The following is a 14,589-nucleotide window of genomic DNA, read 5'->3' as shown; positions in this document are numbered from 1 at the left end:
ACCGGGGTGGAGCTGGGGGGGGGGCGCTTTCTAAACCTGGGGTTGCATGGGGAGAGGTTTGAGGGGGAAAGCTGCAGATCAAATAGCAGTCGTTCTGCAAGTCAGAGCCTTGCTAGGGAACCCAGTTGCCTAGCTGAAGTGCTTTTAGTGAGCATTCCCAGGCGAAAGATTACTTGAGGCAACCTGCAGCAAAATCTCCATATTTCTTCCCCGTTCAAAACAGCAAAACAATGTGACAAACTCAAGGATTTGGGGATTTAGCCAGACAAACTCAATAAAGCCAATTTATGTAAATTCCTCTCCTGGAAGGCTAGAACAATAGTTGTTATCCCCTTGAGACTTCATTTGCAGACTGTAAAGCAGGGGTCACCAGAGCTTCCCCATGCCATGGGCGAGGACACCTCCACAGAGGAAGAGGATGGCTGGGGTGCTTCTTGAACACAGAAACACATGCTTACCTCTGGGAGGGAGTGTTTGTGAACAAGAAAATGAAGTTTTTATAGAACATTCTCTTTAGGGAATCTGCCATACATTGTTTAAAAAATTCACAGGCTAGTGCTTCTTAAAAACAAATAATTTCAACCAACAGTCATTCCTTTAAAATTTTTTCATTTTATTATTTGTGTGTGTGTGCTGTGCATGTGTGTGCTTGTGAGTGTGTGTGTGTGAGTGTGTGTGTGTGTCTGTTCTGTATGTGCATGCCTATGTGTGGGCTTGTGAGTGTGTGTGCATGCCTGTGTGTGAGCTTGTGAGTGTGTGTGTCTGTGTGCATGCCTGTGTGTGAGCTTGTGAGTGTGTGTTGTGTGTGTGAGCTTGTGAGTGTGTGTTGTGTGTGTGCATGTCTGTGTGTGAGTGTGTGTGTGCATGCCTGTGTGTGAGCTTTTGAGTGAGAAGAAAACCTCGGACCCCCTGGATCTTGTTGGCAGTTGTGAACCTCTAATGTGGGTTCTGGGGATTGAACTGGGGTCCTCTGGAAGAGCAGCCCTCCTAGTCATACTGTTGTGCAAAAATGAGCCCTGCACAGACAAGGGACTCCCCAGGAGTTCCTTTTGTGTTTTGCCTTGTGTGATGGAACTCAGTCCTCAGTTCAGCAGGAACCCCAATAGCCCACCCCACCTCTGGCTCCTGAAGGGATGCCTGGCTTCCCTTTTGCGGTTCCAGTCTCTGGTCGTTTCCAGTCTCTCTGGCCGCTTCTCCTCCAAGGCCAGTTACTGATTACTGCCTCTGCAGGAGGTCTCGTGATACTCCTGCTTCCTCAGCTGCCCTGGTCATTCGGTTTCATGGCATCTTTTTTTTTTTTTTTTCCTAAATCAGAAATAATTGGTCTGTCTGGGCTCGGTTACTCATACTTGGAATCCCACAAAGGGTCACCATGAATTCAAGACAAGGCTACGCTACAGAAGGAGATCTGGTTCAAAAAACAGTAATGGAGATGGCTTGGTGGGTGAGAGCATTGGCTGCTCTTCCAGAGACCAGAGATTGATTCCCATCAGCAAGCTGTCTGTACCTCCAGTTCCAGGGGACCTAGCATCCTCTTCAAGCCTCTAAATGGCATCAGGCATGCACGTGGTACACAAATATGCACGCAGGCAAAACATCCACAGAAATAAAATAATAAAAATATTTTAGCCAGGCATGGTGGCACACACCTTTAATCCCACGACTCGGAAGGTAGGGGCAGGTGGATCTCTGTGAATTTGAGGCCAGCCTGGTCTACAGAGTGAGTTCCTGGACACTCAGGGCTATATATATATAGAGAGAGATCCTGTCTCAACCCTCCCCACCCCCGCCAAAAAAAAGATAAAATATTTCTAAGAAACTTTAAAAAACAAAACAAAGCAAGCAAAAATCTACCCCTCCCTGTTCTGCACATAGAGATCTGTTTGTTGTTATGGTTTTGCCCAAGCACATGTTGCGGTGGTGTTTTTTCTGAGATTTTCTTAGATGTGTTCTTCCAGTGCCTACTGAGTGGGACTATTTATTAACTTCTATTTGAGGACCAACAATAATGAGATACCTTGGAAGCTCTGCCTGTTGCCAGGACACCTGCATGGCATTATGTAGGAAGAACAGCCGTGCGCGTGTGTGAGTGTGTGTGTGTGTGTGTGTGTGTGTGTGTGTGAGAGAGAGAGAGAGAGAGAGAGAGAGAGAGAGAGAGAGAGAGAGAGAGAGCGAGCGAGAGAGAGAGAGCGCTAGGCTTCATGCATGTTAGACAAGCACACTGTCTCTGGCCTCTATTCCGAGCTGCCCGAGCAGCTTCCTTTGATAGTCTTAAGCTGGTCCAGGTGCGGTTCAGAACGCCCAGTTTGACCTTAATTATTGCTTCCTTCCCTGATTGCGTGCTGGTCCGTGAGCTTTTCCTTTATGTTAAACTTGAGTGTTTGCTATCGTTGTTATTTTGTCATTTTTAAGTTTTAGATTACATTTATTTATTGTTCACTTGCTTTGTGTGTGAGGAGAGGGCATGTGTGGTCTCCGTGTGTAGGCGAAAAGACAACTTGCAGGCGTCCGTTCTCCAACGGTCTAGACGCTAGGGCTGAGCTCAGGTTGTCAGGCTTGCCGGCAAGGGCCTTAACCCCCTGGACCATCTGTGCCCCGCCCCCACAGTTTTAAAAATGTCCTTTTTAATTATTTGAGACAGGGTTTCTCTGTGAAGCCCTGGATTCCTAGAACTTGCTCTGTAGTCCATGTTGTCCTCAAGCTGACTGAGATCCTCCCGCCTCTACCTCCCATCACAGAGATCTGCCCGCCTCTGCCTCCCAAGTGCTCGGATTAAAGGTGTGCACCACCATGCCTGGCTGAAGATTTTTTTATTAGATGTTTTTACTTTATATGAATGAGTATGTCTGTACCACGTGTATGTAATGTTCACAGAGGTCAAAGGAAGGTATTCCATTCCCTGGAGCTGTAGCTACAGATGGCTGTAAGCTGCCATGTGGGTGTTAGGGACTGAGCCTGAGTCCCTTGCAAGAGCAACAAGTGCTGTCAATTGCAGAGGCATCTCTCCAGCCCGATTGTGTTTAATTCATTTATTTTGGTTTTTGTGAGTGTGTGCGTGTGTGTGTGTGTGTGTGCCTGAGTGTTTATAAGTACTTGCAGCCCATTTTGTTGTTCTGTTAAGAAAGGGTCTCTTTCTTGCAGGGCATAGTAGTGCACACCTTGAATCTCTCGAGGCAGAGGCAGGCGGTTTTCTGAGTCCGAGGCCAGCCTGGTCTACAGAGCAAGTTCCAGGACAGCCAGGGCAATACAGAGAAACCCTGCCTCAAAAAACAGAAATGAAGGAAGGAAGGGAAGGAGGGATGGAGGGAGGAAGGAAGGAAAGAAAAAAAGAAAAGAAAGGGTCTCACTCTTTACTTCACTACTCTCAGAACTACAATCCCCCTGTCTCTGCTAGGACGACAGCTGCAATGTCCCTTTTAAACTCGTGACCCTGTGCAGTAGAGTTATTGGTACCCATTTTCAGATGTGGAAACTGAGGGCTAGAGAATTCTAATAATTTGCCTAAGGTGGTCAAAAGGAGCCAGTGTTTGTGTCCAGATTGGCTCAGATTTTAAAATTCTACAGCTGTATGAATTTGAGCCATCAATATGGGAACGAAAGGAAGATACTCAAACAGCTTACTTAACTTCCTTGGAGCCCAGGGCTTCTGTTTTCCATAGAGCGCTAGTAATCGGAGTCTTTGATTCCATAACAGATAGAAAATGAAGGAACATGGAGCTGCCAGCCACGTCTAACGCTAGCAACACTACAGAAACCACAGCTGGTGGGAAGAGAAGAAACCAAAGAGCAAATTCAGGGCCATTGTGTTTGGAAGAGAAAACCCTACCCTTCTGGATTTCTGCACTGTAGTAGCCCAGCCTAGAACCCCAAACTTTCTTTTTTTTTTTTTTTTTTTTTTTTGAGACAGGGGCTGATCTGTGTAACAGCCCTGGCTGTCTTGGAACTCACTTTGTAGACTAGGCTGGCTTCGAACTCACAGAGATCCACTTGTCTCTGAGTGCTGGGATTAAAGGCATGTATCACCATTGCCCGGTGCCCTCATACATTCTTAAACAGCTTTGCACATGCTCTGATAAGGAGCACAGGGGCATAGAGATTTATTACACATTGAGTTCCAGAGAGATCAGCAAAGTAAATACCCTGTTAGGCCCTGAACAGATGTACGGAGTTATCTGAAAAAATCAACATACTTGGTATATAGGTGGAGATAAGAAGAAACCGCAGATGCTGATGGGAGTGTGGAATAGTCCAGCCATTAGGAAAACTGGTCCTCTTCAGAAGATGAAGCATGGGGCTAGAGAGTCAGCTCAGTGGTTAAGAGCACTGGCTGCTCTTCCTCTGATTCCCAGGAGCCACATGGTGGCTCACAACTATCTGTAACTCCAGCTCTGAGGTATCTGATGCCCTCTTCTGGCCTCCTTGAGCACCAGGCACATACGTGGTACACAGACATGAATGCAACCAAAACACTAATGCATATAAATAATAACTTGTTTTGAGGTGCCTTCTCTATGTAGTCCTGTCTGTCCTGAAACTCACTCTGTTTACCAGGTTGACCTGAGACTCACAGAAATCCACCTGCCTCTTCCTCTCAAGTGCTGGAACTAAAGGTGTGCGCCACCTTGTCAGCTTCAAATAATAATTACTTTAAAATTTTAACTTTAAAATTACCATGCACTAAACCAGGCGGTGGTGGTGCTCATCTTTAATCCCAGCAGCACTTGGGAGGCAGAGGCGGGAGGATCTCAGTGAGTTTGAGGCCAGCCTGGTGTAGAAAGCGAGTTCCAGAACAGCCAGGACTGTTACACAAGGAAACCCTGTCTCAAACCAAATAAATAAATAAATAAATAGATAAATAGATAAATAAGTAAATAAAAGCAGTGAGCAGAGGAGCTACTTGTCCACCTTGTTCTTAGAGATATTTGCAATAGCAAAAGGATGGCAGCATTCCAAGTTCCCACTGACAGAAGACTGTGTGGTCAAAAAAAGGCAGATACATAGAATGGAAATGTCTAGTTCTGCTCAGCAGTGTAGGGTGTTTCTGTGATTCTAGCTCTTGGGATGCTGAGGCAGGAGGACTGTGAATTAGCAGACAATATGGACTGTATAGTGATTCTAGGCCAACCTTGTGTCATAAAAAGAAAAGGAAAGCCAGGTGGTGGTGGCACACGCCTTTAATCCCAGCACTCGGGAGGCAGAGGCAGGCGGACCTCTGCGGAGTTTGAAGCCAGCCTGGTCTACAAGAGCTAGTTCCAGGACAGCTAGAACAGAGAAACCCTGTCTTGAAAAACAACAACAACAACAAAAAACAAAAACTAGAAAAGAAAGAAAAGGAAAGGAAGCTGAATTGTGATGTGATGCAGGCCGTCCTTGAGAACGTACACTTTAACCTCAGCCCGTCGCTGGAGGAGCGCTGTGCAATCCGGCCGCACGCTCTGCAAGGCCAGCTGCATGAAGCACCCAGATAGGCAGTGGCTGGAGGAGCTGCAGGAGGGGCAGCGGAGAGAGTTCCAGTTTTGTACGATGGAAGGAGTGTACTTGGTGCCGTTCAGCTGTATGCTGGAAACTGGCTAAGATGCTAAACGTGGGCTGGCTGGATTGGCACAGCCGGTGAAGGCGCTTGCTGCCAGGCCTGGCAGCATCTGAGCTCAGTCCCTGAGACTCATAGACTCATGTGGTAGAAGGAAAGCCTGAAATCCTGCAAGTCGTTCTCTGATCCTGTAGGGTACCACGATGCATGCTTGCACGCGCACACTCACACTAAATAAATAAAGTATAAAACACTTAGCCAGGCAGTGATGGCACACACCCCCTTAATCCCAGCACGCGGGAAGCAGAGGCAGGCAGATCTCTGAGTCTGAGGCCAGCCTGGTCTACAGAGCGAGTTTCAGGACAGCCATAGCTACAGAGAAACCTTGTCTGAAAAGAAAAAAAAAAATAGAGGCACTAAATTTTATGTCTGTTCTACCATAGTGGTTTTTTTTTTTTTTATTTTAGTTTTGTTTTTAAGAAATCAACCTGTAGGGGGCTGGAGAGATGGCTCAGTGGTTAAGAGCATTGCCTGCTCTTCCAAAGGTCCTGAGTTCAATTCCCGGCAACCACATGATGGCTCACAACCATCTGTAATGAGGTCTGGTGCACCCTTCTGGCCTGCAGACACACATACAGACAGAATACTGTATACATAATAAATAAATAAATATTAAAAAAAAGAAATCAACCTGTATAAAGTGAGAGAATGAGGGCTTACTAGAATTACGGTTTAAAATCATGCCCACCAGGGAAGCAGAGACAAAGAGATCACATGACCCCATTACATGAGAGTATCTCAGAAACAGAGGGAGGGATGCTTTCTGATAAATGGGTCCTGGCCATGGGCACCTTTCATTCAGGTAGGGTGACAGCCTCCTGTCTTATCCCCAGTGCCTGTCAGGAACACCGCCCTGAGCAGTCTTGTGCTTCATAACTGGCCTCTGCTCTGTGCTTCGTCTAGATTGCCCTTTTCCTGTACAACGGGGTTCTACTGGATCAGTTTGTGCTGCAGGTGACGCACCCTCGGTACCTGAAGAACTCTCTGGTTTACCACCCGCAGCTCCGTGCACAGGCTTGGCGCTATGTGACGTACATCTTTATGCATGCAGGGTGAGTATGTCTTCCCACGGAACCTGCAGAAGACTGAGTGGCCTGATTCCTTGGGGTGGAATTGTTACATATTATATATAAAAACACATTTTATATATACATTTACACATGTATAGTTTCAAAGTAATTTTTTTTTTATTTACAGTGTTGGGGATTAGACTTAGGGTCTTTGGAATACTAGGCAAGTGCCCCAAAACTGAGCCCTAAACTCTGGAATTAAGTTTTTGGTTTAGGGGCTGGAGAGATGGCTCAGCGATTAAGAGTGTTGCCTGCTCTTCCAAAGGTCCTGAGTTCAATTCCCAGCAACCACATGGTGGCTCTCAACCATCTGTAATGAGGTCTGGTGCCCTCTTTCTGGCCTGCAGGCATATACACAGAGAGAATATTGTATACCTGATAGATAAATAAATTAAAAAAAAGTTTTTGGTTTATTTTTATTGACTTAGATGCAGATTTGAGATAGCCTCTTGAAAGTCACCCAACCCAGAGTTGCTATGTGTGTGAAGGAGAAACAAAGGAGGCTGCTAAAGCCAGCAATGTGATTGGCACACACATTTCACAGTATGGGTCTGTGTGCTTCCCAGGGGTAGGTTGAAATGTCCTAGAAGCCAAAGCAAAAAGGGTCATGTGACCAGCCAACTAGCCACAAGAGTTGTTCATAATTTGTGTGTGTGGTTGCTCCCACAAGCCAAGTAAAGCTCTAATTTATTAGAACTTCTTATTTCCCACCGTGGTCTGTTCCGGGGAAGAAGCCTGGGTCCCCTCTCCTAGCCCTGAAAGTTTGGAGTGAGCAGAGTGGGTGGGTCCCTTCTCACACCAGGAAGAAAAGCTTCCCTCTGTAAGACTTTAAGAGAAAATGTTGCTAAGCTGCAAGAGGCCTCTAATGCTTCAGGGTGTTTTAAAATCATCTTTGATCTCCAGCTCCGTAGTGTTTGTGGGCACAGTGAAAGACCAGAGCGAGCCCAGAGTGGCGAATGTCACATCTCAAGCTGGTCAGACACCTGGGCTGTGACTTTAAGCCACTCACTGTCACTCTCTGAGCCTTGGCATCACCCATGTTAATCCCTAGAGCTGCTAGGTCCTGGGCATGGCTAGTCCCTGTCACTGCTGCACCTGTCACCACCAGGTCCCTGATGTGTGTTCTGTCTCAGCTGGACGGAATTCTTCCCATGACAATCATCTCCTCCCCAGCCCCTGAACTGCTCAGAGGCGAAGAAGGTGTCTTGCACCCTCCCGGCTCCCCAATATCTTGGCCCACAGCATTTGCCAGGTGAGTTAACAAATGTGTCTGTCACAGGGTAGAGCACCTAGGACTCAATGTGGTGCTGCAGCTGCTGGTGGGGGTGCCGCTGGAGATGGTGCATGGAGCCACCCGAATCGGGCTCGTCTATGCGGCTGGCGTTGTGGCAGGTAGGCTGGTGGGCCCTATGGTGAGCCTCCTGCGGGCAGGTCAGAGGAGATCCCGTGGCTGGTGCAAGCCCTGGCTTCCTGAGCCTCTTGAAGGCTCCTGGTTCTGGATTGTCCTCCAGGCAGATTTCCCACAGCCACCCAGACAGGGAGGTGTATTTTGGGGCAGAGCTCATGATTTGGGATAGGACTACTGAGAGAATTCCTGCCATCGAATTACCGTGCTCTAGCTGTGCGAGCCTGGGGAAATTCCTTGATCCTTATGGTCCCATCAAGCTTGTAGACAGAGCTATTGAGAGCTGCCTGCTGTTGACGGGAGCCACACATGAGACAACAGCTTCCTTCTACCGTGCAAAGGGACACCCGTGGTATGGATGAAGCCAGGCAGGCAGCTCTTTGGCCAAGCCATATCTGAACCCATAGAGAGCTTTTTTTTTCTTTTTCTTTTCTCTTTTTTTATTATTTTATTTTTATTTATGTTTATTGGTGTGAGGGTCAGATGCCCTGGAACTGGAGTTACAGACAGTTGTGAGCTGCCATGTGGGTGCTGGGAATTGAACTCAGGTCCTCTGGAAGAGCAGCCAGTGCTCTTAACCGCTGAGCCATTGCTCCAGCCCCTTCTTTTCTTTTTTTACATGGAGCAGCCATGGATCCCTTGATTGGCCTTCTGAGGACAGGACAGTTTGGCCTAGGAGGTAGTGGATTCTCCTGTTGGGAGAAGTCTGTGCCTGATGTGGGGAGGTGGGACGAATGAGATGAGCAGAAGGGCGAGTTCTCCAGGGAAGGTAGCTGCAGCCCAGCCTCTGAATGCCAGATCTCCTGTGCGATGCCTCCAGCTTTACTACTGCCTGGTGGAGTTCTGCCTCTTTGGCTCTTCAGCCTGACAGCTGGGCTCAAGGGAGGGGGGAGAGAGAGAGAGAGAGAGAGAGAGAGAGAGAGAGAGAGAGAGAGTTAGTTTAAGGCCTTAATCCTTTCTGAATGGCATTAAAGTTGTCATCAGGAGAGCTGGGCAGCCTTGACCTCGTAAACAACAGGCAGGCAGTAATGAAGTGACTTCAGAGCAAGAAGGATCCCACTCTACCTCCAGGGGGCTAAACCTGCTCATGTGTCAGCCCTGTGGCTAGGAGACCCTCTGTCCCAGTGCTGTCTCTGGCACGCCTGTGTGTGCCCAGATCCTTGTACCTTAGACCCTCACAAGTCTATCCCTGAATCCAGCACCGACTGTGTCCTTAAGAGAGGTTTAGTGAGCACCTCCAGGTTGCAGACTCTCTCAACCACCCACACACCTCTCAGTCATGCCACCTGGGGATATAGAGATGTAAGTTCCCCACCTTGATTCCCAGAGTCCCAGATGTTAAATGACGAGGAACGGAGAAGGCACTTGTAACACTTGCCGTTAGTAGTCAATTAGACTTGGGGGAAGGGGAGGGCAATAACTTGGAAGACAGAAGCGAGATTCAAAATGACTCAGCACTCACCCAGAACAGATGACAGGGGGAGGGTGGGGGGGGAGACAACGCAAGCATCCCTCCCTAGTGATGTCAGTGCAGACAGAAGCAAGGCACAGCACCAGGATATGAGGCTGGGAGCCTGCAGCGTGGAGCCAAGGGCACACAATGCTCTGTCTGAGCCATTGATTCAGGCCAGAGGGCTATCTGGTCACTACAAATCATGTCATTGGTCTCCCTGATTGAGTGGATTGATCTCCCTACACTGCTTCCCCTCTGTATCTATTCCCAGAGGGAAGCGCCTATAGTTAGACCTTGACAGAGAACCAGTCCTTATCCGCGACCAGCCAGTGGCTAAGGTGTCCTCACCTCCAAGCCGCGTGGCCAGTAGCTACACTTCTCTGCCTGGAGTGGATACAGAGCCTGAGGCTGAGGTGTGGTGACACATTCCTGTAGTGCCAGTGCTTCAGAGACTGGCAAGTGGATCAAAAGTTCAAGACCAGGGGCTGGAGAGATGGCTCAGTGGTTAAGAGCATTGCCTGCTCTTCCAAAGGTCCTGAGTTCAATTCCCACCACCACATGGTGGCTCACAACCATCTGTAATGAGGTCTGGTACCCTCTTCGGCCTGCAGACATACACACAGATAGACTATTGTATACATAACAAATAAATAAATAAATATAAAAAAAAGTTCAAGACCAGCTTAGGCTACACAGTAAAGAGCAACAACAAAACAAAAAGCAGAAGCCAGGGTTTAGAGGAACAAGTGGCTTGCCCAAGAAGACACAGCTTTTAAGTGGTAGAGATGGGATCCCACAGAGGTCCTGTGATCCCGAAGATTGCCCTGTAAACACCTAAGAATCAAAAGGCAGGCCTTTGCTTTTGTGCAGAAAATCTGTCAGAAACCAAGGGAGGCCTTGATCAGTATCTGACCCTGCTTTAATCTCTACCTGGTGAAACTATTCCAAACCCACGGCCGTCCTGTTTTATCGAGTGATGGCTAACTGCCACAGCACAGAGATGGAGTTCATGCTTGTGGTACAGGTCTTGTGGGTGATCTCCAATACACGTCACAATTTTATGAGGTCCATAAGGTGTTCACTGTCACTCCCATTGTACAGGCCATTCAGACAGGTGAAATAAACTCTTCTAATTAGTCAAATTAGGGTAGAGCCCTGCGTACTGCAACAGCTCCGATGATCAGCACTGAAGATCATGCATTAAGAATCTTTGAAAGCCAGGGCATGTGGTCACATACCTGTAATCTCAACATTTAGGAGGTAGAGACAGGAGGACGAGGAGGTCAAGGTCATCCCTTGACCCTCCGTCCCAGTGCTGATTTTTGAGACCACCCTGAGCTACGTCAAATACAAAGAAACAAACACAGCACCTAAGTATATCAGCAGCATCTTATTGCTGAGTTTATAGAAGTCAATATGCAGCCCTAGAGCTCAGCACCTGTTAGGTAATAAATATTTGTAGAGTAGTTGAAAGAATACATGAATAAATAAAGTAACATCGCTTAGAGGTAAATGTGCTGCCAGTGTTAATTTGAGTTTTTCCTAATGGCCAAGGAGCTGTTGGAGAACGCCCGCCTTCAAACTTTTCAGACTAAAACCACGGCTGCTGTGCCTTAATGGCGAGGCCACCAATTCACCTGCACGATGGCATGGACCCAGAATATGTTTGGGGAACCAGCCCCTTGGTCTGTGCTGTGCAGCGGTGAGGTGTGGCGGTCCAGCTTGCCTTTGTCCTCCTGGCTTCTATCCCTACCACCTTCACGGGATTTGTCCTGACATTATGGACCTGTTAGCCATGAGCTTCATGAGGAATCCTGCCTGGTCCACAGTCTCCCTTGATGTCCTTCACTATTCTGTATGCTTAGATCCTGTGCTGTTTGGTCCTAGCCAGTCCCTCCAGGCCCCAGCTGATGCATGGACCTTAGGAAAGTCTCGGAAGGTTAATAAGATTATAAAAAGAGACCAGAGCGGTGCCTGCTTGTTATCTCAGCATGCAGGAGGCAGAGTGGGGAGGATCTCAGCAAGATCGAGGTTAACCTGGGCTATAGAAGGCCTGTCTTTAGGGGGCTGAGGAGATGGCTCAGAGGCTAAGAGCACTGACTGCTCTGCTCTTCCAAAGGCCTTGGGTTCAATTCCCAGCACCCACATGGCGACTCACAACTGTCTATAACTCAGGTTCCAAGGGATCTGACACCCTCACACAGATCTACATGTAAATAAAAATAAAGAAAGTAAGGCTTGACTTTAAAAAGATAGATATATCACATTCCAAAAATCGAATCCATTGAATTTCTGGTCTGTGAAGAACTTTGGGGCTCCCCAGACCACACCCTTCACAGTCAGAGGGTTCACTGAATTAGGGAGCCCAAGAAAAAGGGGTTTTACTCCTCAGAATGTTGGAAGTTATAAACTTCCTCATCTCATACATGTGAATACTGAAGCCAAAAGAATTTTGGAGCAGTGCCTAAGGTCGTACAACTGCTCAGTCATCCCCCATTCCTTGCTTCACCCAGTATTCCTGGCTGGCCCCTGGCCCCAGGGTCAAAACTCTAACCACGGGGAGGGTGAGGGGTGAGGGAAAGTCAGTGCTATGTAGGCTTTCCCCCTACGTCCCTTCTGTCCCCGGGAGGCTGTTCTGATGCATCACTGGCCCTGGTGTAGGGCTCCGGGGCATAGAGAAGAGGCCAAGTTAAATGGGTCTGGCAGAGAGAGGAAGGGACCAGCTGGGTAAGGCTGGGCTTGCTGGACGCAAACAGTAATTAACCAGGAGCTGGCTCGGGCAGCTGGCCGCGCTGCAATCCTGCAGCAGCGCTGCAGCCCTCACGAGCGGCCAGGAGAGCGTGGGAATCTTTTGTCCTGCAGATCTTGCTGCCTGTTTGTTTGCTACCCTGGGATTCCCCACCCTATCCCAAGACCCCCTGCTTTGGGATATTTATGGCTGAACCCATAAATAGGGTTTTATTGGTAGGCCAATAAAAGGAGAAAGTTATCTGACAGTAGTTAGTTACCAAATGAAAGCTGGAAAAAGACCTGACAAAGGAAAGGGAGATTTCCAGTCGCATGGGCTGGGAGAAGGATTTGTGAGTCCTCGGGTCATGGCAGCTTGACGTTTGTCTTGTTTAATTTTTTTCTGAGACATTACGTAGCCAGAATTGGTCACAGGGACCTGGAAAGGGGGTGCCAAGAGGCAGGTGGTCAGTGGTGCTCCCATGGGGATCTCTCTCCACGTCTCCATCCAGATGGTCTTGGGTCCTGGTTCAGGAACTTCCTCCTAAGATGTGGGCCCCCACCTTTGTAGAACTTGCAGGTTTGGGCTCTCAGCCTTGCCCTCCTCTCTCCAGCGGCTAATTGACTCCTGAGCCTGCAGGCGTTTTCCAACCGAGGTTTCTGCTTGCTCACCCAGGCCAGCTGCTACTCACCCTCTGTGCCCCGGGGTCTACCTCCTAGTTATTTTTAGTCTCCTGTGTCCTTCCCTGGAAGCCAAAGCATTGATCACACTTAAATGCGACCAGAACAATAAATCTCCCATCTCCTCACTGCCCGGCTTCCCTCCCAGGACCCAAGTTTGTCAGCCCACATACCAACAGCCACAGAACCATCCTCTCCCCAGAGTGTGATGTCATCATTCTCTGGCCTTTTCAAGGACATTCTCCCTCCAGAGAGGCCCCACTTGGAAGATCCTGTGAACCTTTTGTGCTTTAGCGTGGCTGGGCAGGAGGTGTGGGAGGCGATGCTAAGCAAGTTTATAGATTCAGCTGAGTAAAGAGAAGCGGAAGGAGGCAGAGGCCACCTCTGAACTAATGTGGGAAGTGGTTGCCACTGAGGCCAAGAGCACGGGTTTTGATCAGCATGACTTTCAGGCTGGGGGATTGCTCTGTGACAGTGTGCTTGCCCAACTTATGTAACGCCCTAGGTTTAATTCCCGGCACTGGGAGAGAAGGAGAATTTTTATGTCAGGCAGAACAGGTTTGAAATAAATCCTGGTTCCAGTGCTGGGATGAGAGCTCTCCTTGCGTCTGTGGGGAGTCTGTCAGCACCTGCCTCAAAGGTTGGCCTTCAGGATGGGGATGAACCTTGCGGGTAGGAGGGAGAAATGTGTGTACACCGCCCACCCCGAGTGGACACCTTCCGTCCGCTGTGGAGGGAGAAATGTGTGTACACCGCCTCCCCCGAGTGGACACCTTCCGTCCGCTGTGGAGGGAGAAATGTGTGTACACCGCCCACCCCGAGTGGACACCTTCCGTCCGCTGTGGGCGGCTTTAGAATCAGACCCACTTGGGGCCAGTCAGACTTCTCCTTTGAATCTTGGTTTCCCATCAGTAAAATGAGAAAGCTGAACGGAGGGAGGGGTTCATTCCATGGTACACGAGGCAGCATGGCGTCAAAAGGGGAGGAGACGGAGCCTGCTGTGGAGTCGTTCTGCTCTAGTGGCAGAAGGCAAGCGCCAGGGCTGGGCTGCACAGTGAGTCCGACATTCTTGATGGTTTTCACTCTCTCTGTGCCAGGCTCCTTGGCTGTGTCTGTGGCTGACATGACTGCACCCGTTGTGGGCTCTTCCGGAGGGGTGTATGCGCTCGTCTCTGCCCACTTAGCCAACATTGTCATGGTGAGCAGCCCCTGTTCCCTGTGGATCTGCCCTGTCTGTCCTCTACCATCCCTGGGCTTGGACATTAGTCCCCATCGCTGTCTTAGCCCGGGAACTGTCGGGTGCCCCCCGCCCCCCTGGCTGGAGCATGGTTCATAGCTGCATCTTTCTCTGCAGACCCCTTTCAGCCGTGTCCTTCCCAGATGGGCTCCTGTTTTCTCCAGCCGGGCTTAGCCCACAGGTGTGCCTGTCTCCCTACGCTGCCTGTTCCCTCAAAAATGGTTCTGATCGGGGGCTGGAGAGATGGCTCAGCGGTTAAGAGCATTGCCTGCTCTTCCAAAGGTCCTGAGTTCAATTCCCAGCAACCACATGGTGGCTCACAACCATCTGAAATGAGGTCTGGTGCCCTCTTCTGGCCTTCAGGCATACACACAGAAAGAATATTGTATACATAATAAATAAATAAATAAATATTTTTTTAAAAAA

At 48.8% G+C, this 14,589-nt stretch overlaps 1 protein-coding gene across 2 annotated transcripts in view; it reads left to right on the top strand.

The window, feature by feature from the left end:
• Nucleotides 1-14,589, top strand: part of Rhbdl3 (rhomboid like 3) — a 51,777-nt gene that overhangs the window by 20,258 nt on the left and 16,930 nt on the right. For both annotated transcript variants that reach the window (XM_050128894.1, XM_050128892.1), the window contains 3 exons: nt 6,494-6,642; nt 7,940-8,052; nt 14,024-14,124. In XM_050128894.1, the coding sequence (XP_049984851.1) occupies nt 6,494-6,642; nt 7,940-8,052; nt 14,024-14,124 (363 nt within the window). The remainder of the gene's footprint in view (nt 1-6,493; nt 6,643-7,939; nt 8,053-14,023; nt 14,125-14,589) is intronic.

Source organism: Alexandromys fortis, unplaced genomic scaffold (genome assembly GCF_014885135.2).
Source record: "Alexandromys fortis isolate MF-2015 unplaced genomic scaffold, M_Fortis_MF-2015_v1.1 scaffold_80, whole genome shotgun sequence".
NCBI lineage: Eukaryota > Metazoa > Chordata > Mammalia > Rodentia > Cricetidae > Alexandromys > Alexandromys fortis.
The sequence above is the reverse complement of the archived record's forward strand: the minus strand, read 5'-3'. Positions and strand labels throughout refer to the sequence as shown.